At 40.8% G+C, this 27,447-nt stretch overlaps 1 protein-coding gene across 1 annotated transcript in view; it reads right to left on the bottom strand.

Moving 5' to 3' along the window:
* The window catches only part of PPP3CA (protein phosphatase 3 catalytic subunit alpha), a 126,111-nt gene that overhangs the window by 91,776 nt on the left and 6,888 nt on the right, over window positions 1–27,447 (bottom strand). Inside the window, exon 2 of the mRNA XM_035890346.1 lies at window positions 23,089–23,289. Within this exon, the coding sequence (XP_035746239.1) occupies window positions 23,089–23,197 (109 nt within the window). The 5' untranslated portion in view covers window positions 23,198–23,289. The remainder of the gene's footprint in view (window positions 1–23,088; window positions 23,290–27,447) is intronic.

Raw genomic sequence — 27,447 nt, 5'->3', positions numbered from 1 at the left:
GTCCTGTTCCCGTTACACCTTTATGAAGTACTCCATGTGAGCCAGCTACTGCCAAAACCTTTCTGACAAACATCAAATTAATATCCCTTTCCAAAGAATAAAGCATAAAACCTCCACACGCTCCAAGAGAATACAAAAGGCCATGCCATGCAATTTTCAAGGTTTTTTAAAATATGGGGGTTTTAAGCCTCTGGCAGAAAGATTAGAGCAATGCATCTAGCCACTCTACAAAGCAAACATGTCCTGCTGTTCCCAGAAGTGTGCATTTCTTTCAAATTCATTTCCATCGCAGCATCTGAACCAGGTTGTTCTTTAGCTCTTTCTCATCTCTGTTGGTAAGAAACAGCAGCCTGCATGAACAAAACTATTAAAAAAATAGGGAGACAGACAGAGATGCATACGTACTGTAACAAACGCAATCAAAAAAAGCGCTTAAATACTGAAGGTTCATCTGTTCTGAAGTGACTTTACTGAACACTGTAAAAGAGCATTTGCAAGCTCTGACCGTGCGTGACCCCCATGTTAAGGAAGGGTAACAGCAACCCGCCAAAGAGCAATACCACTAGGCACGTGTAGACTAAGGAATAAACGCATTGACCCCTGCTCTCCCCCGGTCGACTGCACAAATAAAATACTGTTTTGCTCTTTAGAAGTAGCTTTCCTTAGAGAACTTCCAATTGGTTTATTAATCGATAAACGAAGTTTCCCAGTGGTTACTATGTACCCGCCCTTTCGCCCTTCCCCAGAAACTGTTGTGTGGAGACGCAGCGTTGCTGTCGCGATCGGAACAGCGGTCAGCCATTGCGCCTCCTACAACCTCCGGAGCTCATGGCTTACGGCTCAATCCAGCTACCACAGGCTTAACGCAGCCTAGCGGGAATAACTGTTTTCTTCTCCTTCTGGAGACAATCCAGTGAGAAAAATATCATTACAAGGAAGATGTTCGGTACTACAGAACTACAGCCCCCCAAATTGGGTCAGGGACCAATACAAGTGGTGGCTTCCACAGTTGATATTGTTGCAAAGGAAGAAAAAAAAGTGGCTGCCTAGGAGCTGCTTATGCTAAGGGGAGCAAACAGCTGCCGAGAGCAATGGGACTGCCCAAGCAGTATATGATGAGCTAGCACATAAACTAAGGAATGGAAAAGGCACATTAGATTCCAGAAGAAGTTGCTAACGTAGGAACCAAAACAGTGGTAACGCCTGGTTCTCTGTGATATTTATTGCTACATACTGTAGCTACCTCATGGAGTAAAAGATTAAACAGAACTCAGCATAACTTTCTCTGACTTCTAGAAATACCAAAGCAGGAAGGCTGGACAGTGCCTTGGGACAACGAGTAACCTAAGGAATGCCTACTTCAACCTTACTTGCTATTACCAAATTTGGAGACACCTAAAAACGACTTGCCAGACAAAACATTTGGAACAAAATGTTAATATGCAAATAAAAGCACAGCTGAAAGCTCTGCAAACGTGAGCAGTGACACAGAGGAGAGATTTGTGCTCCTCTCAGCACGCACGGGTACAGAGCCCTTAAGTTGTTCCCGAGACCAGAGCCCACTATATTAAAACTCCCTTCAGCAAACACTCTGCCTGGTTATGAAATATTAACTACAGCAAGAATCACCACTTGGGATTAACAGCAGTCATCCATTAAGCGGAGGGCCAAGCTTTATGTTTCCTTTGAGAACCGCAGCAAATGGCGCTCACCATCCTCAGTAAATGAATTAGAAGTTCATTTTTCCTAAGTTGGGAGCAGGGAACACACATACCCAATTCCTGAGCAAAAGAAGGTCTTTTAATATCCAGTTCCAGAGGAAGAAAGGCCATTTAATATCCCTTTAAATGAGATACTGTACTAGGTACTTCAGTACTGTCACAGGCGTTACTGCAGTCTGCCCTGGATGTAGTGTCTAAAATCACTAGATAGCAGTATTCCAGTAGTATTGCAGACAAACTGTATTTCATACTGTATTTCATGTATTTCATACTATGGGATACAAGAAGCAAAAAAAAAAAAAAAATTACCTGGAAGCTTCAAGTCCAACCAGGGGCTAATGTAGTTTATCAGTTTAAATTCCCCAGCTGCACAACTCATAAGAAAAGTCTGAGATAAGAACTGTAATAATTTAAGCTCCTTTGTGAACAGAAGTATTTTTAATGAACTTTAAAAAAACAAAAACCAACCAACAAAAACCAAAACAACAATCACCCCCAAGTCAGAGACATCTAAAGCAGACCCCATTTTCCTTGGGGGAAGAGACAGACATTCTTCCTTACATTAAGATTTTGCTTCTTTTTTTTTTTTTTTTTTTTTTTTAAAAGCAATGCTGCATCTTTCTCCAGAATTTATTATTAAAATCTCTTAACAAACATGCTTGAGATTAACTAATGCATCTTCAGATTTCCTCCCATCCCAAGAGTCAATGTAAACAGCTTGTTTTCAAACCGAAATCTTGTGTTTCCTTCATGCAGATGGATATTCAACAGGTGCTAAGGCAACTCTGTGAGATTCACTGTAAATGAAACTATTGAAGAGATCTGGATTAAAGACAGAACTAAAATGGGTTTTCTTACAGCCACAGGATCATTTAGGTTGGAAAAGACCTTTCAGATCATCAAGTCCAACCGTAAACCTAACACTGCCAAGTCCACCACTAAACCATGTCCTTAAGTGATACATCTACACGTCTTTTAAATACCTCCAGGGATATTACCTGAGTGGATACTCAACCACTTCCCTGGGCAGCCCGTTCCAATGCTTGATAATCTGTACAGTGAAGAAATTTTTCCTAATATCCAATCTAACACCACCCCACCCCCACCCCCCGGCGCAACCTGAGGCCATTTCCCCTCGTCCTATTGTCCGTTACCAGGGAGAAGAGCCCAACCCCCACCTCACTACAGCCTCCTGTCAGGCAGTTGTAGAGGGCAATAAGGTCTCCCCTCAGCCTCCTCTTCTCCAAGCTAAACAACCCCAGTTCCCTCAGTACGCTCCTCAGAAGACTTGTGCTCCAGACCCCTCACCAGCTTTGTTGCTCTCCTCTAGACATGCTCCAGCACCTCGATGTCCTTCTTGAAGCAAGGGGCCCAACGTTGAACACAGTATTCAAGGTGTGGCCTCACCAGTGCTGAGTACAGGGGCACGATTGCTTCCCTGCTCCTGCTGGCCACACTATTCCTGATACAAGCCAGGGTGCTGTTGGCCCTCTTGGCCACCTGGGCACACTGCTGGCTCACATTCACCTGGCTGTCAACCAGCACCCCCAGGTCCTTTCCTGCCAGGCAGCTTTCCAGCCACTCATTCCCAAGCCTGTAGCGTTGCACGGGGTTGTTGTGGCCCAAGTCCTTTCAACTGCATTTATAATGGGCCTTTGCAAAAAATAATAATGAAAATAAAAATGAATTTGCATTGCTACAGCTATAACTAATTGCCTTGCAAAAGAAGGGACAAGCCATAGGTGGTGGCAGGAGCTTTTCTCCAGCAGTCAGAGGGGTGTCATATGCCTTAAGGCCTCACAAGGCGCCTGCCTTCACGCCTGAGAAAGGGCATCTTGGCCATCTGGCCTCCATCCTGCCTCCAAAACATTCCCCAGACTTCAAAGGGAAACTAAAGGGCAAATCTGACTTTCCAGGGCCGGGCAGGGGTTACTGCCTTGCTGCTGACTTTAGTCTTTCGAGCTTACTCTGTAGGTGAAAGATCTCACCATTCTGCATGGGGACCCTGATGTTCTAAATCTCACATATGAACCACAACAGCTGATAAAGAACCGGCACACTAGTATTAAAAATACACAGCTCGGTTTCACTAATCTAAAAAACTTTCAGAGGAAGTTCTGCATTATCCATATATCAGCCCTTAGACACAGCATTTAAAGGACAGCCAATATAAAATGGAAACTTGCACTGATTCCACGTGTTCCTGAGGAAAGGAAGGGACCAAGAGGAAGGGAGCTCCAGACAGAGCAAAGAGAACCACTGGGAAGAGCCGAGGCCAGATGTGTTGAGAAAGCAGAGAGAGGAGCAAGCAGGAAGTCACAGATAGCTTTGAAAGCTGATGCAGGAGAGAGATGCGGAGGAAGGTGACTGGACCAGAACTTGCCCAGGGCTTTCAATATGAGACGATTTAGAACAACAGAAATTGCTCCAAAAACATATTGCATGATGCTTTAAGAAACAGAAATTTTGGAGTGATTTTCTGGTTTGAGAGTGACTGTTTTCTAATTTAAGAAGAGAATGCCTGAGAGAACGTGGCAAGTTCTCCCTAAAATGGGAAGTTTAACTTCCCTCCCCACCCCCATACTTTCAGCAAGAGGTTCTAGTGAAACAAAATGGGATTTAAAAAAAAAAAAAAAAAACAACCCACCAAATTTAAGCAGACTGAAGTAGTTCTCAGCCCCAGTATTCAAGCAGTCTTCACCCAAACGTGAAATAGAAACAGACATAATGCTGAGTGCCTGTCCCAGGTGGGCTGGGAACACCACTTCAACCACTTAAGATTCTGCAAAAGGAAAGTACACAGGGAGGAGAACACAACATCAAAAAAATCACCACTTCAGGTCTCCACAGCCTAGATGAGGAACAAAACTAAAAGCTTCCCACCAGAGCTAAATAAAAAGTTAAATACACATTGGCATTCCTTATATGAGGTTAGCTGGCTTCTTTAAGGATGGCATAAAGAGGATACAACCAAGAGCAAGAAGATCATTTATCACCAGCGACAAAAAATCTTTATAAACAGACTTTATGATCTAAAAGGAGAAAAAGTAACAAATGGATGCTAAGGCATCAGAAATTACTTTTAAACTGATATTCCTTGGAGAACAACACAATGAAACTTGCAAGGACAGAATTCAAAACCCAGGGAAGACTGCAGCAAAACAGAGTAGGGGCATCCCTCATCAAGCAATGCATCTGGTATATAATCAGCTGGTATTTAGTCTACAAGTAACAAACACAACTGCAAACCAAGCCATAATTTTGAGCACTGTTGCTACTTTTGAAGAAGAATGTTAGCTTTTTTTGCTGTAAACATCTCAAATATCTTCAGAATCTACATCAAATGTATACACTGCCTGATGCTTCACCAGGATAGAGTGTAGTATGTGCACACACAGACACACAGGCGCATGAAACCCAACTCAAAATAAGCCTAAGCTTTGGATCTCATGAGTTCATACGTGCATACCGATTTCAGATTTTCTTTAAGCCTAGAAGTGAAGAGTTGACCTCCCTTATGCTGGTTCCACGCAGAATTATTTCAATGAAAAAAATACAACCTTTTCAGCTCTTGAGCAAATTTCACAAGTATAATTTCGGCATATTTACCAGATAGAAATCCTAGCAAAGAAGTGTCATGCTGTACTGAGTTTCTTGATGACAGGAGCATCACAGCTCATTTGACACAGGACGACTCAAATATTGAGTCTCGGATTATTCTGCAATACTCAGAAAAATATCAGCAGATTTTCCATACAGTAGCAATATGAGGACTATAGTAAATTGCTTTTCAAGAAATGTTGCATTTCTCCTATAATTTAAATATCATACCACAAGAAAATGAAAAAAGCATTACATGCTTTGGCTAGGCCTATTAGACATGCCCGGATTATACGTTTGACTTGACTTTACCAGGTACTGGTATTTCTTCTTTCCCAAGTATTCAGGAAAATACTTTATTTCAAAGAAATGACAGAGTACCTTCAGCTTCCCTAATAAGCAAATGTGATTTCAGCCTGAGGGTTCATGGCAGTCTCAGCTAATCATGCTCCTGGCTATCGCAGTCCCCCTCGCTCCCTTGCTCCAGCTCCTGGCCTCAGCCATCCTCAAGCAAAATTCATTGCTTCAGCATACTAAACCAGCAATAAGCACTGTATTTAATTACATAATTTTTGCCAGGTTAGATTTCAGTGGGCTTAGCATGCTGGAACAGCTGAAAACGGGTCCAGGGGTGCTCCCAAGCCAGGGGGAACAGGACAGCCAGCAGGCAGGTCAGGCTGCTGCCAGAGAAGAGCCCCCAGCCAGCCAAGCTGGCCACAAGCGCCGCTCGAGAGGTCAACAGCCACGCTGGAGGAAAGGGTCACTCATGCTGGCTCGGCATTTCAGGAGGTGAAAGGAAAATGGAGGACGTAGATGCCCAGCTCTGCTCACCTGAGCATCTTCTGCAGGACTTGTTTCACTCCCGTCAACTGACAATATATCTAACGGTATTAATATCATTTTTCATTGATTGCATCAGGCCAAGAAGGATATTTGCAGTTATGTGGCTGGCAAACTAACATCAGTGACTGTACAGGAACATGCTCTAAATTCCTTATGTAATGAGCCAAATTTACTATTACAGCCAATTTTACAAAACTGTCTCAGCATTTTAACTTTAAACCCAAAAAAGCAGCAGCACATATTAAAAAAAAAAAAATATGAAGAGCAATCTCTTCATATATCTCAAAAAAGGAAGCAATTAAGACTTGTACTTTTTCCAATATCATCAAGGACACTGGAAAATTGCAGAGAAAATAAGAAGATTGCCAGGAATTACACTATTTTTGTAGATGAAAGGATGGGGAAGAAGTGGGAGGAGAATGAGCTATCTTCCATATTGTGTAGTTAATTTTCCAATTGAATTGTCATCGCAATGCTTTTACTTCAAAGTTTACCACACAATTGCAGAGAAATGAATCTCTATCACATCTTCCAAATGCAGCTCAGATTTTTCGTCCAGAACTACATTATCATCTTTATATTAAACTTCACAAAATAAGCTGTTCTGAAGACTCACAAAAAGGTGAGGTTGTTCCAAACCCCAATGTAACAAGCATGGATCCATCAGTTAGTTTCTCTAACCCTCTGCTTTTTCTGTCCAAATATTGGGTTACATTAAAATGTCGTGCTTTTCTGTATCTTAAATCAAGATACTCAGTACATCAGCCATAACCTTCAAAATACTGCACTGGTCAGGCTGCAGATCACGCTTTGGTTTTTGGAGGATGGAGTTCTCTCTCCTGCAAGAAGTATCAAACACTACTGAATTTGGACTCAAAGATGCGTTGCACAAATGGTTTCAATGGTGTGTTTATGAAATGGAGAAGATGATAGCAAGAAGGGATAATCATGGAAGACCATCAGGCCTTGGCACTGTCTAAAGCCTCCTCCGCTGGACACACTCACACAGCTTGACTGCATCTGAGAGTAAGAAACTACTGAAAAATATACACCCGTGTGATATTCAAAAAAAGTACCTGCTCCCTTCTGTTTGATCCAAGGACCTTCTCCAGACCACATCCCCCTCACAGTTTGATAAGCGTTTTACAGTAATGTACGTAGTAGGTACCATGGAGACCCAGATTAAGGAACCACCAAAATAAAGACTTTCCACACATGAAAAACAGTGAAATTAATATACTAATTATATGTTTCTTCACAACCATGTTTAAACCATCTTAAACCAGCCACAATTCTTAGGAAAAGGACAGGAGACAGCATTTTTTTCCTGCAATGTAGCATAAGTATTTCTGCATGATTAAGCTAAAAGGACAGCCATCATTTGTCATAATGTCTATCAAAAGATTTAAGAGTCACTGGAAGTGTATGATGATGATAATAGAGAATTAGGAATTTCTCATCGCTCAAATAATCTTTCTCACACCACCCTACTACCCCACCCATCTTTTTATCCTCAGGAAGAGGATAAAAGGCTCTTGTCCTGGACAACATTTACTAGTAGATTGCTAGTTTCCCTTACATAGTTCACTAATTAAGAATATAAATGTATCTTAGCTTTAAACTTCATCATAGCCCAAAAGACTAGACTTTTCCTTTTTCATGTCATTTTTCACTACGTGATGGTTCTTCTAATTTTGTATTCACACTTTCAAAACCAAACAACTCTTATTTGTGACATAAAATACATGGTGTTTCGGCAAAAACAATAATGATGAAAAAATCCTATCCTTCCACCTAACTGCATCGTAATGAAGGGGTTTCTTCTCTTCTGTTTGTTTTACGAGTCCTATTGCCACAGCAGTGCAGGAAAGGATGCACTCTTGGAACAGCTGATGGATCAAAATAGGAAGGTGTTGGGCAGAAAGTGTCATATATTACTTCTTCCTTAAGTAGTCTCATAAGATTAAGAGGGTTTTGAAAATATATAAAACCATAAAACTTTACTTTTCAGTCAAAGTACATCATATAGTTTAACTAAAGAAATCTCTAGTACCCAAAATCTTGTCAGGAGGCTTCCCCCATTACTCAGCCTCTAGTAGGAATTTCTCTTTGGAGCATAACTGAGCAATTCAAAGAATCAGCTTTTAAGTTCCTATTGGTTAGGATTTCTAAACTATTCTCCTCCGCTTTCTCCTTTCTAATATTTACCTTTACACCAGGCTTTCTGTGCCTGTTTCTAAATGACATAGATAACATGTGAGTAATCTCTTCTGGTTGAAAATTTAATTTATTTTAATTGGAACTGAAAACTTGTTTGAGGGGTGGCAGGAGGAAACGGTTCCTATTTCCTACTATAGTTCTCTCAGCATCTAATTACACCCATAAAGAGGAACAATGGGGAGGCTGTGTGTTATTCAGTTTAATGTGGTTAATTACATGATTCCCCGTATGCATGCAAATACACCAGAGCCTCACAACTGATACAGCACCCACACAGCACATTTATCAGCTGTAACAATTGTGCTTTGAGATTACATACGGTATACGCTCTAGATATAAATAGTTATTTACTGGAAAAGGTTTCTAGTTCACAAGAAAAAAATGGAAACCACAGCAGAACAGACACCGAGTCAAAAATACTAACCATTAGCACCTGGATTTCCCACAAAATCCTTGCCAATATGAAATCATTTCTTGCAATTAGACACACACCCTTCTTACTGAAATACCTTTCCCTGCAGATAGATACTTTGGAGAGGTCCTTTTTTATACCCCCATACCCCAAAACACTAACAGGAGTCGAAGCAAACACTTCACTTGCAAAAGTTTGAAGATATTTTGGCCACCTCAGAATGGAGTAAAGGTACCAGTCAGATTTTTTTGCAAGTCAGATTCTGTGCCCGGGTACTCCTGAGGGCACAAGAATCCTATTTTGAATATTATCTACCACTGAGGCCAAGGTTTCTGTTGGGACAATGCACATCAGCTGGATGGACCCTCTTCACTATCACTGTTTCTTCTAAGTCTTTGCATAAGCAATACCCTGTGAGCCCAAAGGCAGAGAGAGTAGGTGGTCAAGGAGGGTAAAGAGGAGGCAGCTGCCGGCACTCTTAACAGCCTCTGTGAACACCATGCCCTCCTCCATACACTTTGGATGGTTATGGGGCATAATCATTAGTTGGGCACTGCAGAGTAATAGCTATTAATGATAGCTCAAATGTCAACGCTGTCTGTCCCAGGAAGCACATGGGAAAGGACTTGGTCTTGAGAAAAGACAGACAGCTCAGTGCTCAGAGAACAACTCTTCCAAGACCAGATTTTTCAAGAATAAAGTCACCAAGGGGAAAAAAAAAAAATGGGAAAAGGAACTGCATGTGGTCCTCTTTCTATGAAGAGTCAAAGAAATGTTTCAGAGGCTTAGCGTGAAGCAGTCTGAGCTCAAATGAGTCACTGGGGTTCTTGGAACGAAACAGACAATGTGGATAATAGATAAAATAGGGGCAGACATTAAGAGGGAGAGTCTTGATGCTTGCAGGAAACGATGGCTTTTGTGAGGAGTTAAGCTCCCTCCCTCCCCACACAGTTGGAACAGTAGGAGGTCTGTTCAGAAACATGGTGTTAAGAGGGAAGGAGGAATGTGTGCAAGTTGGAAAGAAGAAGATGGATAAGTTGAGAAAAGAAGCGGCAGAATTTAGCCCTGATCTATCTTTGAACCTGGCGCAAGGGGAAGAACCATGCAGCTTCCAAAGGTAGCGGCCAACCTAAATTATTCTATTGATTTTAAGGAAAGGGCTTAATGTAGGAAGAACATAACAAAAATAACATTATCTTCATTACTGAATGATACCCTATGCTGAAAAAAAGCTTTAGCTTGGAGAAGAAGTCACTGGTGCCTAGGGAAAGTGATGAAATAAGAGCAAAAGAACCTGCAAATGTAAGAGAAGATAGATGTCTTTTGGCAGACTAATGCTTTGATTTTGTTTAAACTAGCTTAAGTGAGTAATCTAACTTCAGTAGCACAGTGAATAACTGCTATTGCTACACAGTTTTAACCTTTACCCATTCAATTAATGTTAGACCTTAAAAGCTCTTCTCAAAGAAAAAGGCTTTACATAAAAACTAGGAAAGATGATATATTCCTGATATTCTTACAGACACAGCCCTTGAGGTTTTAGAACACACACAGAACAAGGTTTGATCAACTAATGTAAAAACTTAGAATTTTTGCTTATGCCATTGAAAAGCATTTCCTTCTGCCATAAAAATCTGCACCAAGCAAAGGTGGCAGATCTTCCTCATTTCATTGCCACCTCAACTCAACACAAATCCAATTTATTTTTCACTGCCTCCCCAGGTAAGATAACCTGTTTTTTTTCCCAAAATACTTATTTAAAAAAAGAAAATTCGACTTCAAAATAAAAAGCTGACTTGCATTAATTGCTTATACTTCTCTTCTCTCCCATGCTTGTGGTAATCTTCTGGCCCATGCCTATGGCAACAACTGGAGACCTTTGAGTTCTGGCCTCACCATAATGGTTATTCTTTCTCTCTTGCACATTAAAGTATATATGTGGCCTTGATGGCAGGTTCATCAGGAAGCAGCCAGACATACCAAACGCATACCACCAGATGGCATCTTCAACCAGTTAAGTTTTAAACAGCTCACGCCTTCAGAAGGAGAACATGCATTTCATATAGTCTTTGTACTCTGAACCCTCAAGCCTCTATACTATAAAAAGCAGAAGCACTTTTGAACACCTAGATTAGCACCAACGATCTGAAAGTCACTTTGCATTGCTAAAATCATCAGTTTACTGAGAATACATTTGTTCCATGAACAAGGATTCAGGGAGCCACAGAAGTATTTTGCACCATGCTTGGTGTCCTCTCCCCACACATCTCCTTAATGCTTCGTCTCTAATTTTACAATAAAATCTAGGTGCAATGACATTGGATTTCCACAAAGGGACTCCGCATTTATACAGGATTTAGTTACATTTAATTCTGGCCTTCTATATTAAGAGGTGGTTTTGGCCATAAATAACCTGTATGTGTGTTTGGAAATTAAGCTTTTTCCATTATAATAAGCTAGTTATCTCCAGTAGCAGACACGTTAATAAAAACAAAACAAACCCCAAACCAAAAACCCCCCAAACCCCGAGTAATTCTAAGTGAATCAGTAGACTACAAACCTGTTTTTAATCTGCTGCAATCAATCATTAAAATAACAAGTATAACACACAAACCACCCTCAAATCCTTAACAATGATTGATTTATTGTACTTGGAGAGCAACCTAGTCTCACCTCAGCACTGGCTTACCATATTAATCTCATTTCAAGTAAAATTTTGGTAAAATGGCTGTCACCTGTCATATGCTCTAATAATTAACTGCAGTTTAGAGTTGCACATTTTCTTATTTGTTCAGAATCTGAAGATGAGCTTCTCCTCAGAGGAGTTTTACCCTTTCAACTGGAGTTCTTGAGATTAGGGAGAAAAATATAACCTAGTTTTAAGTATGTAGGCTGATCTCACAAACAGTTCTTAGGTCTACTTCTTTTTACTTTTAATTGTGCATCTGCACTGAGGCTAGCTTTTTCCCCTCTTAAGTCTGACAGGAGTGAAAGGAAATGAAGCGAAACAAAGAAGCAACATTAGCTTTCATAATTTATTGTTCTAGACAACTCTGACTATTGCCCATGACAGAAAGCAAGCCAAGCAGAAAGAAAATGGAAGTGTTCTTGCAGTGCCACTTTGTCAAGCACTGAAGTCACAGGATTGATTTCTATGGCCACCAGCAATGCCTCAACCCATGTTGCCACCCTGTAGCTCTTGAGCTATGTCTACAGAGGGCACCGAACACAGAAGAGAACATGCATGAAAGATGAGCTGAAATGTGCTGCAGGTTGTTTTCTTTGTTTTTTTTAAGATTATAGATTAAAAATGATACTTAACGAAGAATAAATCTGACACAGTTCACTCAATTTTATCTCCTTGATTATTCAGACAAAAAATATTTTTGGTCTGGCTGGATAAATTCCTGCAGTGAACTCTCACAAGCAGTGCATTTTGATTACTGAGTTCAACCTATTTTGACTGAAGCAATCCTTTTGTGGTGTTTTCCACTTGTAAAAGTAGAATTTCTGACTGAGGTAGATTTGCAAGAAGGGGGCATAAGAGTGACTGTCAAATATTCAACATGGCAACTTTCAGAAGTCACATCTGAAAGCAATGATGCTGCTGCACCTAATGAGCCAGAAGGATTCTCCACAGTGCCTTCCCTCGTGACGAGCACCAAAAGACTGGTTTTGATTCTTAGCCACAGGCCCTTAAATTGGAGCTTACTCCACTGTCATTGTGTCCTTGGATTGCCTGCTTTAAGGATGATGACATAGCTGGATCAAAAAAAAAAAAAAACCAAAACACCCTCACAAAAAAGAACACCACTGACTTAAACCAAGCGATCCACAAGGTTCAACACAACTGCTGAGCTCAAGGGATTATTTACACTATAAAGAAAGGGAATGGCATACAACTTAGATTCCTCTTGAAAATTTAATCCTTGCTGAATCTCACTTATCAAGAATATTTTCTTAGGAAGTAATTAGCAACCTGAGTGGTATCAATACATGAATTTCAGCTCGATTTAGATGCCCAAACCTAAGAGAAGAGAGAAGCAGAAGCCAACACAGTAGTTCTGAAGACCGAGGAACAACCTGAAACTCACCATTTAATGATTTGATGCCCTAAAAAGAGCACATAATGACATAATGAAGAAAATGTTACAGCTTGGCACGCTACCAGTACAAGTCACGTACACTGTTGCCACAATCCCCTGTAACACTTACCAAGACTTTCTGAAATCAACTGCAGATTAATTGTGCTGAACAAGAGCATGTTTTCAATCTTCCCAATTGGTGCATTTATTTAGAGAGCATGGATTTTATAGAGTTTAAAGACAATTTAAAAATAAGAGATTTTTAAACTAATTAAAATGTTTTGAACTAGAGCAGATTTTTTTTTTCATTTTAAAAGGGAAAATCTCCACAGAGGATATTATATACACTTGGCAATTATTCTATAAATGTCTTATCTAAATAAACTGAAGAAAAACAAATAGATAAAGTACCTGTCTCAGCTCCAGTAGTGGGTTTTTTTTAGAATAATTAAAATGCTAATGAAAAAGCATCTAAAGGCAGGAAGAAGTAGAAGAACAACCCATCCCAGAATAACAGCCTTCTATAAGCATCATTTCCAACTTCTAATGCTCTCTGAGTTATGCTCTTCCTAAGTGATGACAGGTAATGTTTATAATCTCTTAAGAACGAACCTGCTAGTTTTATCTCCTTTGCACTTGCCAGTGCTTCGCAGTCAGGTTTTGGTGAAAGGTTAGATACACAAACGTAGAGCACAGATGAAGGCAAGAGACAGCCGGCGTTAGCTCCAAAAGCACAACCGGACTCTAAACTACAGGGGCACACACCTGTACGGCGATTCCCAAACCAGATGAACGCAGCGGTACCTCCAAGTGGCAATGACCAGCTGACACAAAACACTTTCTCTCTGTCTTGCTATTAGTCCGCCCCCCTTGCACTCCTCCAGTTCCTTTTCTTCTCTCCCCTAGCTGTTCCCGGCTTGATTTCTGCACTATGGCTGCTCTACGGCTGTTGCAGGTACAGTGTGATTAAGACAGAATCAAGCCCCCTTCCAGCCTCACGCACATATAAATCGTGATCCCCTATTATTTCACACACACATAAAGTGAGGAATGCCAGTTCGTGCGTGACTGGTAGTTTTTTGTTTTGCTGGGGGGAAAGGCAAACATATGCTGGAATTTCCCTCTGCCCCCTTCTAGCTCTTACTCATGTCAGTAGCTCCTCCATCCAAGACGGGGGAGAAAGGAATGTGGGTGGCTGCAATTTCAGCAGTGATCCCACTGCATTCCCACACCCCTTGCCAATATAAACTACGACCTAAGATTGAGTTAAATTAACCTGAGGCCAGAATCAAAAGGAGGACTAACTAGGCAAAGCTAAGAGAACACAAAAGGCAAGAACAAAGGATGTCTTTCTTTCTAATGAGGATTACACAGTGCAAACATCACGGTTATTTTCAAAAAAGAATTAAAAAGTGTCAAAGACCAAGAGATACCCAGTTCTAACTCAAGTTGTGCCACTGACTACACAATTGCAAAGCAAATAAAAAACCTGATGTACAAGATTCAGAAAAGTCTTTGAGAAGCTACAATAAATGCCACTATGGTGTCTATGTCTTCTTGGAATAACCCTAGAAGAAATGCTGGCATGCTATACTGTGCCGTCAGTATGTACATGATGAAGCAGCACCCACATGCCAAATAAAAGATGGTAAGAACAAACTCCTAAAGACTTAGGTATTTGCAAGCAGTTGTTTTTATATTTTTTGCTGGTAGTTATTTTTTAATCAATGCAATTTCTGTGCTGAGCTGAAGCCCAAAACCTATCTGATCCTCCATTTCACGTCAAGTAAGCTCCGTATCTGAAGGGCATCTCAGATTCCATGATTTCACTTTGGCTTATTTGACTATGATTTTTGCACCAAAGCAAGTTAACTACAGATGGATTATTTATAAGAACAAGTGAGATAGTTGCAAAGAATATGGGTCTGTAGTATCCACTGTCTTGGCAATAATGATAGATTTAAGCAGCTGCTACTAGAAAACATCAGCTCTGCCAAAATGTCAGATGCTAATGTCTGAAGCAGCTCAATTAAGCCACAAGATGCAACCACTTTGTTCTCCCAGGGATGCAAGCAGGCACATTTCAATCCATATCTGGAACCGACAGAAGCATTTATGGAAGGAACAGATCAAAAAAAATTTGGATACGTACAGCCTGACATCTTCACCTTCTTTCAGAAGTCCCAGTTTTTAAGCCACAAGTGATTTGATGTATTGAGTCCTCAATAAAGCATGCGAAATAGCTGGAGTGGTGTCAGTTTTAATCAGCAATCCAATTAAAGGATCCAATCAAGTTCACGTTAGCTGTTCAACAGTATGTTTATATCATAAATTACTTTTAATAGGAGTTTAACGGGCAGGTTCTCTATATTTTAAAAGCATATTCAACAGTGATATGTAAAGGGAAATAATTGTTGCAACAGCAAACTGTGCTCATGCGTACATTGAGAAAAGAGCGTATCTAACATTTTAAAAAAACCATGGCAAATATTTCTTAAATTAATTAGGCTTTATGAAGTTAGAGAACATAACTGCCTTATACTGGCATGTAAAAAGAATTGGACTATCATTGGTTTTCAAGAAGGATGCAAGAGTAGATGGTGCTGTTGATACTTTCCCTTTCCTCCTCTTCCATGGTTTCAACCCTGTTCTGTTGAAATGTCATATTATTTATGCAAACAAGATGGTGAATTGATACGTAAGCAAGAAACAAGTCAAAGTTTATTTCAAACTAACATTTACCTCCCTGCAGCAAAAGTTAATTTGCCTATGATGAAGGAGAATTAACCGCAGGCAATTTATTCTGAGAGTAAGAATAATTTGCTGAAATGTGTCTGGTTCTCAGGTGCTACTGGTCCACACGGGGAATGCATGGTAGTATAATGCAGACACTCAAACCGATGTAGTTATAGTAGGAAATTTGGGACTCTCATGCATTTTAAGGCTAGAATGAACAAAATTCCAGCGTGTTTTCAGAATGACTAGCAATACAGTTAAAGCAGCTAAAGAAGTTTCTCACAACTGAGAAAGAACACTACTTGGCTGAGACACAGAAAAAAGTGTTGAACTGTAACCAGCACCCTGTATGGAGAGCAGACCCCATCACTTACATTTAGTATCACAAGCAATATTAAAGTTGCTTTTTAAAGATAACTTTAATGAATGCATTATGGCAAAGAAGGGAAAAAATAATTCTCCTGCTTAATGCTTACCCTCAGACGCTGCAGGCATCTAGAGTTCAAACCAGTATTAAAGCTTTTAGACTTGGGAGTCTGAAGACACCAGCCACTCAGGATGAAGCTTTGCAATTTGATCATCCAAATGCTTTTTTCATGACACAAGTAAATATTTTAGTTATAACAGTATCCTGTAAATTCAGTATATACCTCAACAGTAATCATGGGACATCAGGTTCAGAGTATAAATTAAATTACTTAAGTGTGAAATAGAGACATTTTAAGTAAATTATTTTTACTGAAATGTTAATTTCAGACAAACTTTGATGTTGCGCTACTATAGATGTTACAGTACCTGTAGGCCCCTAATAAGCAGTCTTGTTTATTTTCCATGCCGAAATTCTATTTTAAACTGCTTCAAAGGTAAAAATCAGAAAGAACTGGTTTAGTTTGACTCTCCAATTGCATCAGATCATTTACAAGTGTGCTACAGTTTGATGCAATTTTAAACATTATTGCCTTTTTACTATAATGTGGGCATAAATACTTGTATTAGCTTGCCTTAACATTGATCGCTTCAGCTAGACATTCTCAAAGTTTACAAAGTTTTAACTTGCACGGTACTAGCGGCCTATTAATACTATTTTATGCTATCAAATGAGAAAAATTGGGCAAAGGAATAATGTGTGTGGGACATGAGGAAACATTCAGGCCCAGAAGATCCTACCATCCCATGGAATAACGTACCCAGAGAATATCTGGAAGCCTCAAGGATCACAAAGGCACATGCCGGGACGAAAGGGCTTTCCCTCTATGGTTTTTACAGGCCTATAATGCACCAAAGGTTTCTGAAGGACAGAGTTGCTGCAGTTGTTCCCACACAGGCTATCCCCAGATGTTTACAACCTCCCCCCCCATCAATTTAGAGTTCAAATTGCAAAAACTCTCAGTGTGCTCACTACAATACAAACATTACAAGCAATTCAAGTATTTAAGTTATATTTCCATACTACTGTGACATCCAACCAAGCCAATGGATTTTTTTTACCCAGAGACACTACAATGAAACTGCAAGAGAGTGTATTCCCCCTTTGCATGCACAAGGTTAGTACTTACACACCTACTGGAAATACACACACCCCCCCACCTTACATTATGCGATGCAAAGGGAATAGCAAGGATGACTGCAGGTTACAGTGGTTTCCTTGCATCTACCACATTCGTAAACATGAGAGCTGCAAAACCCAGGACTAGTAGAGGAAAACAATATGGCCATGGAAAAGACCTGCAGAGACTGAGACGCTTCCCCTTTCTTTTATAAAAGTTTCTACACTGCAACAGTAAGCTTTTTATTCTGTCTTCATCCAGTGCTCACCTATCTTCACATACCAAGCTGCATGCACCTGGCATTTCAGAAAGCTTCGAACACAAGCTAGCATGTTCAGAGCTTTCTCAATGAGCATGTGAAGGTTTAGGACAAGAGTATATGCTTGTCTTACCTATTTTCCATTTTTTCTAAATGACGGACTGACAGATGCTGCCCCCTGTGCCTGCACATGGCCTGGCTATTGTCACCAGGCCAGAAACCATTGTCATTGCCACTGCTGGTGGTGGCAGCCTTGCAAACAGAACTGAGAATGTCTGTGTGCAGGCAGCTGCCCAGGTAATGTTCATACGTTACATATAAGTACCGTATGCAAAAAAGCACAGATTTGTAAGGATGCAATATGACTTAGGCTTTTGTGTTTAGTTTACTAGAGGAAACTCTTGTTAGTAACGATGGGCAGAGACTAATGAAAAGGAGCGCACACTGCGTACACAAAATGAGAGCCGTCATATGTTACAAGAAAAACCAGAGCAATACGTTAATTACTTTTAAGATATGTATCAACAGGGGAAAAAAAAGAGACTTACCTTAAAAAAAAACCAACACATCTCTTACAAGCTTATTCACTTGTGTAGTCATATGTACAAGAGATATTATGCTGTTTTCATTCAATATCTGTAAATCTAACAATATCCTCAAGAAACATAACCCAGAAGGTAAAGGCAAAGACACGCCACGATGGATATTAGACAAACGTACCACTTCAGAGTTCTAGCTCTACCCTGTAGTTAAGTATGTCATTTAAGGAGGTATAAATTAAAATCATAGGAAAGTTAAAGTGGGAAGGTCATCCAGCACAACCCGCTCTTCTCAAAACAGGGCCAAATTCAAAATCTAGCTGTAAAGCTGGAACTGGCTGTTGTCATCAGCTGCTTTGCCGTTGAAATCAAACTCTACAATATGACCTTTGGGTTCTTGCATTTTAATCCCAGCCCCTCTTGTAACTGGTAATTTTTGTAGGTGTTGGAAAACAACAATTTATCGTGTTCCAAAAGCACAGCTTTGGTTGCTTTGAAAAGGACCAGTGAACTGAGGCCCACTAATGTCAATACATCATACACCTAGTAATTAAAGTGAACACCACAAATGTTGGCAAAAAAAGAACCCCGTATTTCGGATGTGACAGAATTAAGGTTTCAAGTATAACCTCTCTTGCATATGCATTATGCTACAAATTCCTTAATTATGTAGTCACTTTCTGCCCTTTTCCATGCAGTGAGCAACTTTCAAGTTGTGTTCTCTTGACTTGTGTGAAATATGCCTTAGTTACACACCTTACTCTGAAGACCGCACGATCAGCTTGCTCACATACTTTCAACACCACTCAATATAGCAGTATCTCATCACTTCAGAAGACATGTGTGAATTACTGTCTTCAAAACACAGGTGAGTTAAAGGGTCCACTTGACAGACTGGGAGCCAAGCAAGGCAACATTGCCATCAAAGGCTGTATCTAAATTTGCTTTTCTGACATAACACACTCAAAACCCCAAAGAACTTATCATTTTATAGATAATTTTATAATATACAGAGTTATACATGTATACTCACGCACAGAGAAACTTGCCCATGCACTGAAGTCAAAGGGACACGTGCTTGGCATGCAGTTAAGAGCGTTCAGTAGTTAAGAACAGCAGATTTTAGATCTGGAAGTGAGGGCCCATAAAAACAAGCAGGTAATTAGTCAGTCATCATGCAAAAGGTGGTGTACGTCACTTGCCCAGAATCACTCTGTATCGTAATCAACCTACGTAATAAGGCCACATCAAGCTACCCAGGCAATTCAAAATCTGGCATTCCCAACTGTTCTTTGGAGCGTGACTTCAGTAAATATTGCCATCAGGGAGGTTCAGAGATATACTTCCTTAGCCTTCTAGAAAAAAACAATTTAAAATGAGCCAATTTCTCCATGTGTCATTATACTGTTATGAACATAAAACAGGACTGGAAATTCTAAGGCTGCCATAGAGACATCTTCCCTCTGAACACTGAACAGCTGTAGTCTAGTGGTAGATCAACCTCATTAAACCCACAGGCTTAAGACGAAGACCACATGCCTCCAAGAGAAGAGGGTATAGATGAAGAAGTCGGGAACAATCCATCTGTGGAAGGTGGCTCCCTGTCCCCTTGCCATCTGCCCATTCCCTAGAGGGAAGGCTGATATGGACATTCTCCATAGTGCTGCAGGCAACTGGAAAGAGTCCTGGTAAGCCCAGAGTGCCTGGCTCACTTCTTCCCCACATTGGAAACACAGATGACCCCACAACCCTTGTGGTAGCCCCTCACTGCTTCCAATCATGAGACAGGACTGTATTGGCAACTGCTTCTACCACAGCCGTCACTCTGCAGCCAGGCCCACTCCACCATGCGCCACTTCGCCTCCCAGACTGGATGCCTTGCCCAGCTAGTCCCAACACCCTGTCAGCCTCCTGCTCATCTTCCTATTTTGCCTGCCCAGCCATCCTCTGTTCACTTCTGACTCAGCCTCTTGGCCATTTCCTTGTCTCCCAAGCTTTTCACCTCTATTACATATTCTTGTCTTCAAGTCAAGTGGCCAGTCTCAACCACCTCCTTGTCGTATGTTAAGCAGCCCATCACCACTTTTCATCTGTACTTTGAGCCACTTTTCATCTGTACTTCCCCTCAATAAACTCACTTTTTTTGACCCAGTTCTCTCCCTCCTTCCCAACTCACATTCACAAATCAAGACAAAGTTGCCTGGACACTTCCTAGGTGCAGGAATAGTCCTGATAGCAGAGGACTTGGAGTCTCTTGTTAGTTCAGGCTCTGTTCGGATTCATTCCCAGTGAACAGCAGCCCTGTGTAACAACTGCAGGAATAGCTTACCTTGGCTGTAAGCCAGAACTGTAGCAAACTATGCATGCATGTACGTATGTACGTACGTGTATGTACGTAGCAGACAATGAGAATTTGACCTAAGGTCGCAATGAATTTATCAGCAATACTTCAAAAGGCTTGTATCCTTGCCAAATTTGAAAGCAAAAATGTATTAACTCAAAATGCCAATCACATCGGTGCTTCCAGCTAACCACAGACACAGAGTAAGTTTTATACAGAAATGTAAAATAATGGATTGTGCATTCCACATTAAGGCTCTTTGCACGTCTCCCCCACTTTATACAAGTCAACTTCTCCCGCAAATCCAGGTCTTCTATGTACCCACTTTATTTCACATGACTTTGCTTGCAAACAGAGCTCTGATATTTTTTCTGAGGACAATTACCTCACCTCTTAAAATAAACAAAAGAGAAATTTCAAACTGAGGGATGGCTTGCACAAGGCTTTAAGAAAAAAACTTTTCATGTTCTTTAACATTTATCAAGTATATCACTGTACGAATCCACAGTGCTCTTACATCAACAGTTATGCTCTTCCACCTCTCTTCTTTTTATGATCACCATCTCATTAACCAGCTACAGCAATATTTTTCTGAAAGACGAATGCATCTCCCACAAAGGATCCCATATTAATGATTTATGACTGTCACCCTTCAACAAGACTGCTTGCCATGTCTAAAATCTAAAATTTATTTTCTTCTCCACTCTTATCAGTGGTTTTGTTTGTTCTTCCACCCGTTTGAAAAAAGCTTTCCTCTACTCCATAGCTATTTCTTGATTGCCTGTATACCTTGCACTTCCACCACATCATCGGTCAATTGATACTCTCTTTATCCTGTCACCTGCTGTCATACTACTCATACACAGAAAATTGTCAGGCCCACAACAACATGCCTCACAAGCTTTCCCAGCCTCCCCCTCATAATTTTTTTTTTCCTTCTTTTGATGATCACTTTCATAACTCCAGCTTTCATGTTTCTTCATACAGAACATTAGCACTTCTCAGCTACCCCGCTAACAAGCATTAGGAGCCCAGCTTTCCTACACTTGCTTAAAAGAGAGTAGCTACCAGCCACCCCGAAGAATGCTGCAGTATCACAATCGCTGCGTGAGAATCATTTCAAAAGCAGGAACAAAGCAAGATGTAGGCTCAACTGAAAAAAGAATCAAAGACTTAAATTATACCAACGTTATACAATGGAGTAACCTTCAGGAGATGAATCTCCAAAATAAAATTCAGAGCAATTCCAATACCTTCAAAAGCATTTAAGAAATAATTTTTAATGAGAACAGTTAGAGAGGGAGAACATTAAACATGGACTTATGGAACTCAGTTGGGACACAACACACCAGACCTGTCCTCATACAGTCTGCATCTCTCAATGGATTAAAAAAAAATAAAATTTAAAAAAAAAAACCAACAAAAAAAACCACAGAAAGGTAGAATTTCTGCATGTCTGCCACTCAGTTACGGACAATGGTATTGCACCTCTACCAACTTCTTCCATTTATCCTGAAGCATCAAAGCAAATGTCTGTAGATCTTTATTCTCAGTCTACTCAGGGGATCCTTTTATTCATCCTCTTGCCTTTATTGACGCATGAGCTGCAACATGATTGACATCTTTTCCATCAGAATTGTATGGCAGCGTGACAAGCTAATTATTACATAAAAGACGATACACATTACTTCTCCAGGTCAAGCTACAATCCCCTATTTGGACGTAATTTTTAAAATCACAAGCTTTAATAACTTGTGCATCATTCTAGTCCAGACACTATGCTGTTCAGTTTCAGAGAAAGTTTCCTGAAAATTAAAGGTTTTGCTACTTCTATGTAGTTTTTGGTGAACGCTACCAGTACTGGTAATAGAGACTGGTAACTGTTCTTCTGCAGCTGATGAAGCTATCTCTCTTAATTTTGCCAGGGCTCTCCAGAAACAAAAGTGGCAAAAGGACTTTCCTTCTTAAACCAAGTTTTATAGCTTGGTTTCATAGCTTAAGTTGGCTGGAATTAGTTATCTTTTGCCCCACAGCTAACTTTCCATACCACAGATCGATTTTTTGCCAAAAGTGCATTCATATCCGATAACAACAACAAAACAGGGGAGGAGGCACATTAGAGCAAGCAAATGCATTCATACGTTCAGAATGCAGTCAGAGGCAGGAGACAATTAGAGAAGGAAATTCAAAGTATAAGGCATTTCCTGAGGATTAATGAGTGGGTGGTAGTGTTTGATAGTCAAGGGCAGGATGGGTTCTGCAACTAGCACAATTCATTAATCCCCCAGGCAACACAAACTGGGATTCTGCTAATTTTTTTTTTTTTTCTTTTTTTGCTGCACTCACTATTTTCCTTAGCGTTTAATTAAAATTTCCATTTACTCTGACACCATTGTTCCTTCAGAGCCAACGCTCGGTATGTCTGAACAGTGCTACTGTGGTAAATGACATATATAAAATTACGTAATTAATACCTGGTGCAAAAGGCCGGATAACTTTTCAAGTTTAAGAAAGTTCTTCTAATCTTCTCCTAAAGACTAAAAATGTTCTCTGCCTTAGAAACAGAAAGGGCTTGACAGATGCAATCCTTTCCTCTAATTTACAATCTGCTTGATGGCCTCCATTATCCGAGTGGTAGCAGACAAAAAGAGAAGCGAGCATTGGAGAGAACAAATGATTTTCAAGTTTCCTTTCAACTCCTGAGGAAGCCACACACCCTAAATGCATTTTTTAACACGTCCCAAACCAGCAACCATCCCCTCCACCGTCATAACTCCATACTAACCTGTGACTGGCGCATCTATGTCCAGCAAATTTTTTTCCTGGCGGAGAATTGAAGCTCCCTCTGTGATTATTCTCAGAGCAACGCTCTCTTCCAGTCTCCCTTCTTTCATAAGGTGTGCCTTTAAGATATCCACACGGGGTTTTCCATCATTATCAAACACTTCCTTAGCTGTGAGCCGGTGACTTGGAGGAAATGGGACAGCTGAGTGGAAAAACACAAAAATATCTGGTCACTTTTTACAGTAAAGCCTCTATTACAGATAACGATGCATTTCAAAAGACATCTCTGCTGCAAAACAGTGTTAACATGATTATTCTCCTGCCTCTTATAATTTGTGGTTTAAATTGTATGTAGATTATCAAAGATATCATTAAAGCTACATGTATTCTGCAGGCTACATTATTCACATATGCAAGAACAACTAATTCATGCTTATAAAAAATCGGGAGGTAGATTTAAGCCATATTTATAGGTAGATACATTCAAACAAGCCCCCAGAAAGGCATGGGGATATCAGGTGAGGAAGGGAATGGAGCTTAAACTACTCCAGTAGCCCTAGAGAACACTGATACAACGCTCCCTTCCATTAAGAGCATAAAACGCACGAACAAGAGCAATATTTAATTTCCATGCATGGACATGCATAGAAACACTCCAATTAAAATGCTAAAATCCAAGACAGGCGCCTCTCTAACGACTTGGGGTAGGAGGATGGAAGATGTCTTCCCTGTATAAGCCATAGTTACAGCTACGCAAGATACGTTTGAAGCCCATCAAAGCGCGCCCCAGTGCCAGAACAGACCGCTCCGGCAACAGGAGGGGATGTACCAGACTGAAGTTGGAAATAGGTGAATAAACAGGCGGGTTGCCCCAGCAACACGGCACCGCCGTCAAGCAGGGTCTGAGGCGTGCAGCAAACTTCAGATGCTTCTGCTCCCGCTCTCCTGGCGCCAGCTGGAGCGAGAAGGCTGGGAGGTGATGCTCTCAGCCGCCAGGATGGGGCTGGAGCCTCATCCCAGCTTAACCCCCTTTCCCACGCAGTTCAATCACACCTGCCTCGCCAGCCACGGGGTGATTATACCGATCCCTGCCGCGGCTGTGGGAGGGCCAGGTTATTCGGGAGCCCTGAGCGAGGAGAGGAGGCAGCCGCAGGGCTGGTCCCGGCTGGCCGCAGCACAACCCCGTCCCTGCCAAAGGGCCTTGTCCCCACGGAGCGCCTTCCTGGCAGCTCTGCCACATCAGGAGACACCAAACCCTAACGCAGCGGATCAATGGATCTGCCAGCTTCTATTTTCTCCCCGTTTCACAACCGGCGCACTTCAGAAGCGGCCCACAAATCACACACGTCAGTTAAAGCCCAGGCCAAGGACACCTCACTTGCACTACCAGAAGTAACAGAGCAGATGATAAACAATTTCGCTTCGTGCAGTTGTTTTCCACAGATGTTGAGAACACAAACATCTTCAGAAAATGCCCTTTTTTGGGCTCAATTTTTTTTTTTCCTTTTTGCTGCCCTAGCTCCAGAGGTCCATTCACTGAAATAGTCCAGTGTGCACTCATGAATGTGGGTCTTTGCAATACTCCGAAGCCCAACTACTCTCAGGCTTAAAAGTAGGACAAAAGGGGAAGAAGGTGGAAGTTTATGACATCCCTGACACCACGGGATTCTCCTGAAGCAATGACACCTACAACAATGAAGTTCAAACACAGCCCTGGGCTCTGGAAGAACCTGACACAGATCCCTGATGATCTGCATGCTCAATCGACAAGAACTGCTAGACTGCTTTAAATTAGTTTTAAATGTTTTGGATGGTACTTCTATGATAAGGGGCAGGCTGTTAAAGACCAAAACCACACCCTGCTTTTTCACAGCTACTGCAGTTAAGCCTATCCCACGACACTCACAAAAATGAGGTTACAAGCTTTGTCAATCTTTTGCATCTACCTGCAGCAGACCCTCAAAAGCAAGACAGCTATACACGTGAGCCATAAACAATTCATTATGCAACACAGAAAAAGAATAATCATTGCAAGAAAAAGGAAGGCAAATGAGAACTCGGCAGTACTCTGAACCTCCACCCTCCTCCTGCAAAAAACCAGAAAAACCAACCAAAACCAAAAACCCAGAGGGCTAGCTAGTCCTAATGATCCTGGGTTTCCTCCATGGAGAACGGAGGAGAGGGGAAGGTTGTTACTTATCTCTAGTCAGTATGTCTGGAAGAAGCAGCTTGCGTTCCTTTGCAAGACAACTGCCTCTGTTCTTCCCCAAAGGTATCATGGTGTAAAAAGCCATGCAGCATACTATTGCTTTGAGGTAACTAGCATACATACATGTATGCTGAAAGGAGATTTTTACATTTATAAGATAGAGCAAAACAGACAAGCAGGCAAGCAAGAGCTATGAAATGTTACCTACTGATGAAGGGAAAAATATGGCATACACTGCAGCACTGTAAGAGCTCTGCAGGCAGATTTCTTACAAACATGTACCAGTGGCTAATTAAAGAAAAAAAGATACTGTTCCAATAGCAGATGATTAATGATTAATTAGCAGAAACACAAGTGACTGCATAGAGCACAAATTGCATCTTCCATTATGAGAATATTAATTTTGTATGTATGCATACACAGAGCTTCCACAGAAGAACAACGTAAGAAATGGTCGTGTTCATGTGGAAATCCGTTAAACACCGTTCTTTACTGGTATGACCCACAAATGCCTGGATCAACCAAAATCCTTTTATAAATATAACAAACATCTAATTTCCATTGCTTTATTTCTAGCAACATTACCATCTGAATACACAGGTATCCATCAGTTTCTCCATACCTGCTTTTTTTTTTTAAGCCTATGCTATTAGCACTTGCAAGGAGTAACTCTTTCTCTCCCAGTGGTTTTGTTTTTATCAGAAACAAAACCGAGGGCCTCATCAGACAGCAACTGTGGACATCGCACGCACGACGGGGAAGAGCACGGAGCTGGGAGAGGAGCCCACCCAGGAGCGGCAGGAGGAAGGGGTAGTGGGCTGAACTGCCAGCATCGAGCTCCTCACCACGGCACAGGCTCAGGGGACGTTTTTGTAAAAAGAGGTGGGAACCTGTATTAAGCAAGGGCCATGAAAAAAAAGGGAGATGCAATAAAATTTGCGTGTACATACCACGTGTGTTTTCAGGATGTTTAGTGACAAATCCCACTGTAAGACCACCACGCACGAAAGTCTTGCACGCTTACCCATACTCTCTAAAACTTAAAACCTGGACGGGTCTCCACCTCGTTTACATTTATTTCTCTGTATTGGCATTAAAAAAAAAAAACCCACCCAACAAACCACCAACTATTCACCATGTGAAATACTGCCCTGGTGGTTTGGTAATAAAACAGGGACCACAACTAAAGCAAAACAAAGGTTTTAACCCTTTACCTCATCCTGTCAGTAGCATCCTCATGAGATCTGAAAACACAAGAAAATACTCTTTAACCACTTACTTTTTTTTTTTTTTTCTTGTGCTGTCAGGTCTCTTGAGCATGTTCCAGCAAATGGAGAAAAAGATCAAGCTGCTCTTTTACTATTCTTGCAGGCTCCTGCAAAACCCATCTTACCGATAACACAGCCACTGCAAAGGTCAGGCACATCGTTACTGTTTCGCTCAAATATTAAGCAGCCTCTCCAGAACAAATAAATAAACCATAAAGAGCTGTGCTTAATTAGAGTGGACCATGTGTGCACACATAAATAAAATACAAGCACGCGGCAAAGCAAGCATTATTTTGTTTATATATTATTCATTTCAAAATGAAGCTGTATGCTAAATTAATACTCTCAGAGGAGGCTGCCCATAAGAAAAACTTCTTTCATCAATATTCAAGTTCCTTGGAAATTATCTCCCTCCATAATGCTTGTCCTGTAATTTCATATAACTTATGCTGTATGTCTGTATGCAACTGTTTATAGCACACCTTACTTTTATGAAAAATAAATGCTTTCCTCTTCATCTGCAGGGAAAACACACCAATAACTACCATCACCTCAATAACCCAATGCACTGCATTTGTCTGATGTCAATTTGCAATTCTGCATTTTGAGAAACATTTGCACTATAGCAGTGGCTAGAATACAAGTTATTAAACAGCTTGACACTCTACATGTGCAAAAAAAAGAAGTCAGGTCACTCTGCAGCTTTATTTTTTTTGCATCTACTTATTTATGATCTTCAGTCTCAGGATACATAATATTTTTCCCCATCTCAAACTCCAACAAAACCATATTTTCAAAAGCCAGGAACTTTTTTAATAGCCAACTAACACTTTTTGCAGAATGACTTTGAAAATCTACCCCCATTTTACGATGTGGTGCAACA

The sequence above is a fragment of the Egretta garzetta genome, unplaced genomic scaffold (assembly GCF_000687185.1).
Source record: "Egretta garzetta isolate BGI_Z169 unplaced genomic scaffold, ASM68718v1 scaffold72, whole genome shotgun sequence".
Taxonomy (NCBI): domain Eukaryota; kingdom Metazoa; phylum Chordata; class Aves; order Pelecaniformes; family Ardeidae; genus Egretta; species Egretta garzetta.
This window is presented reverse-complemented; position numbering and strand designations above follow the sequence as displayed.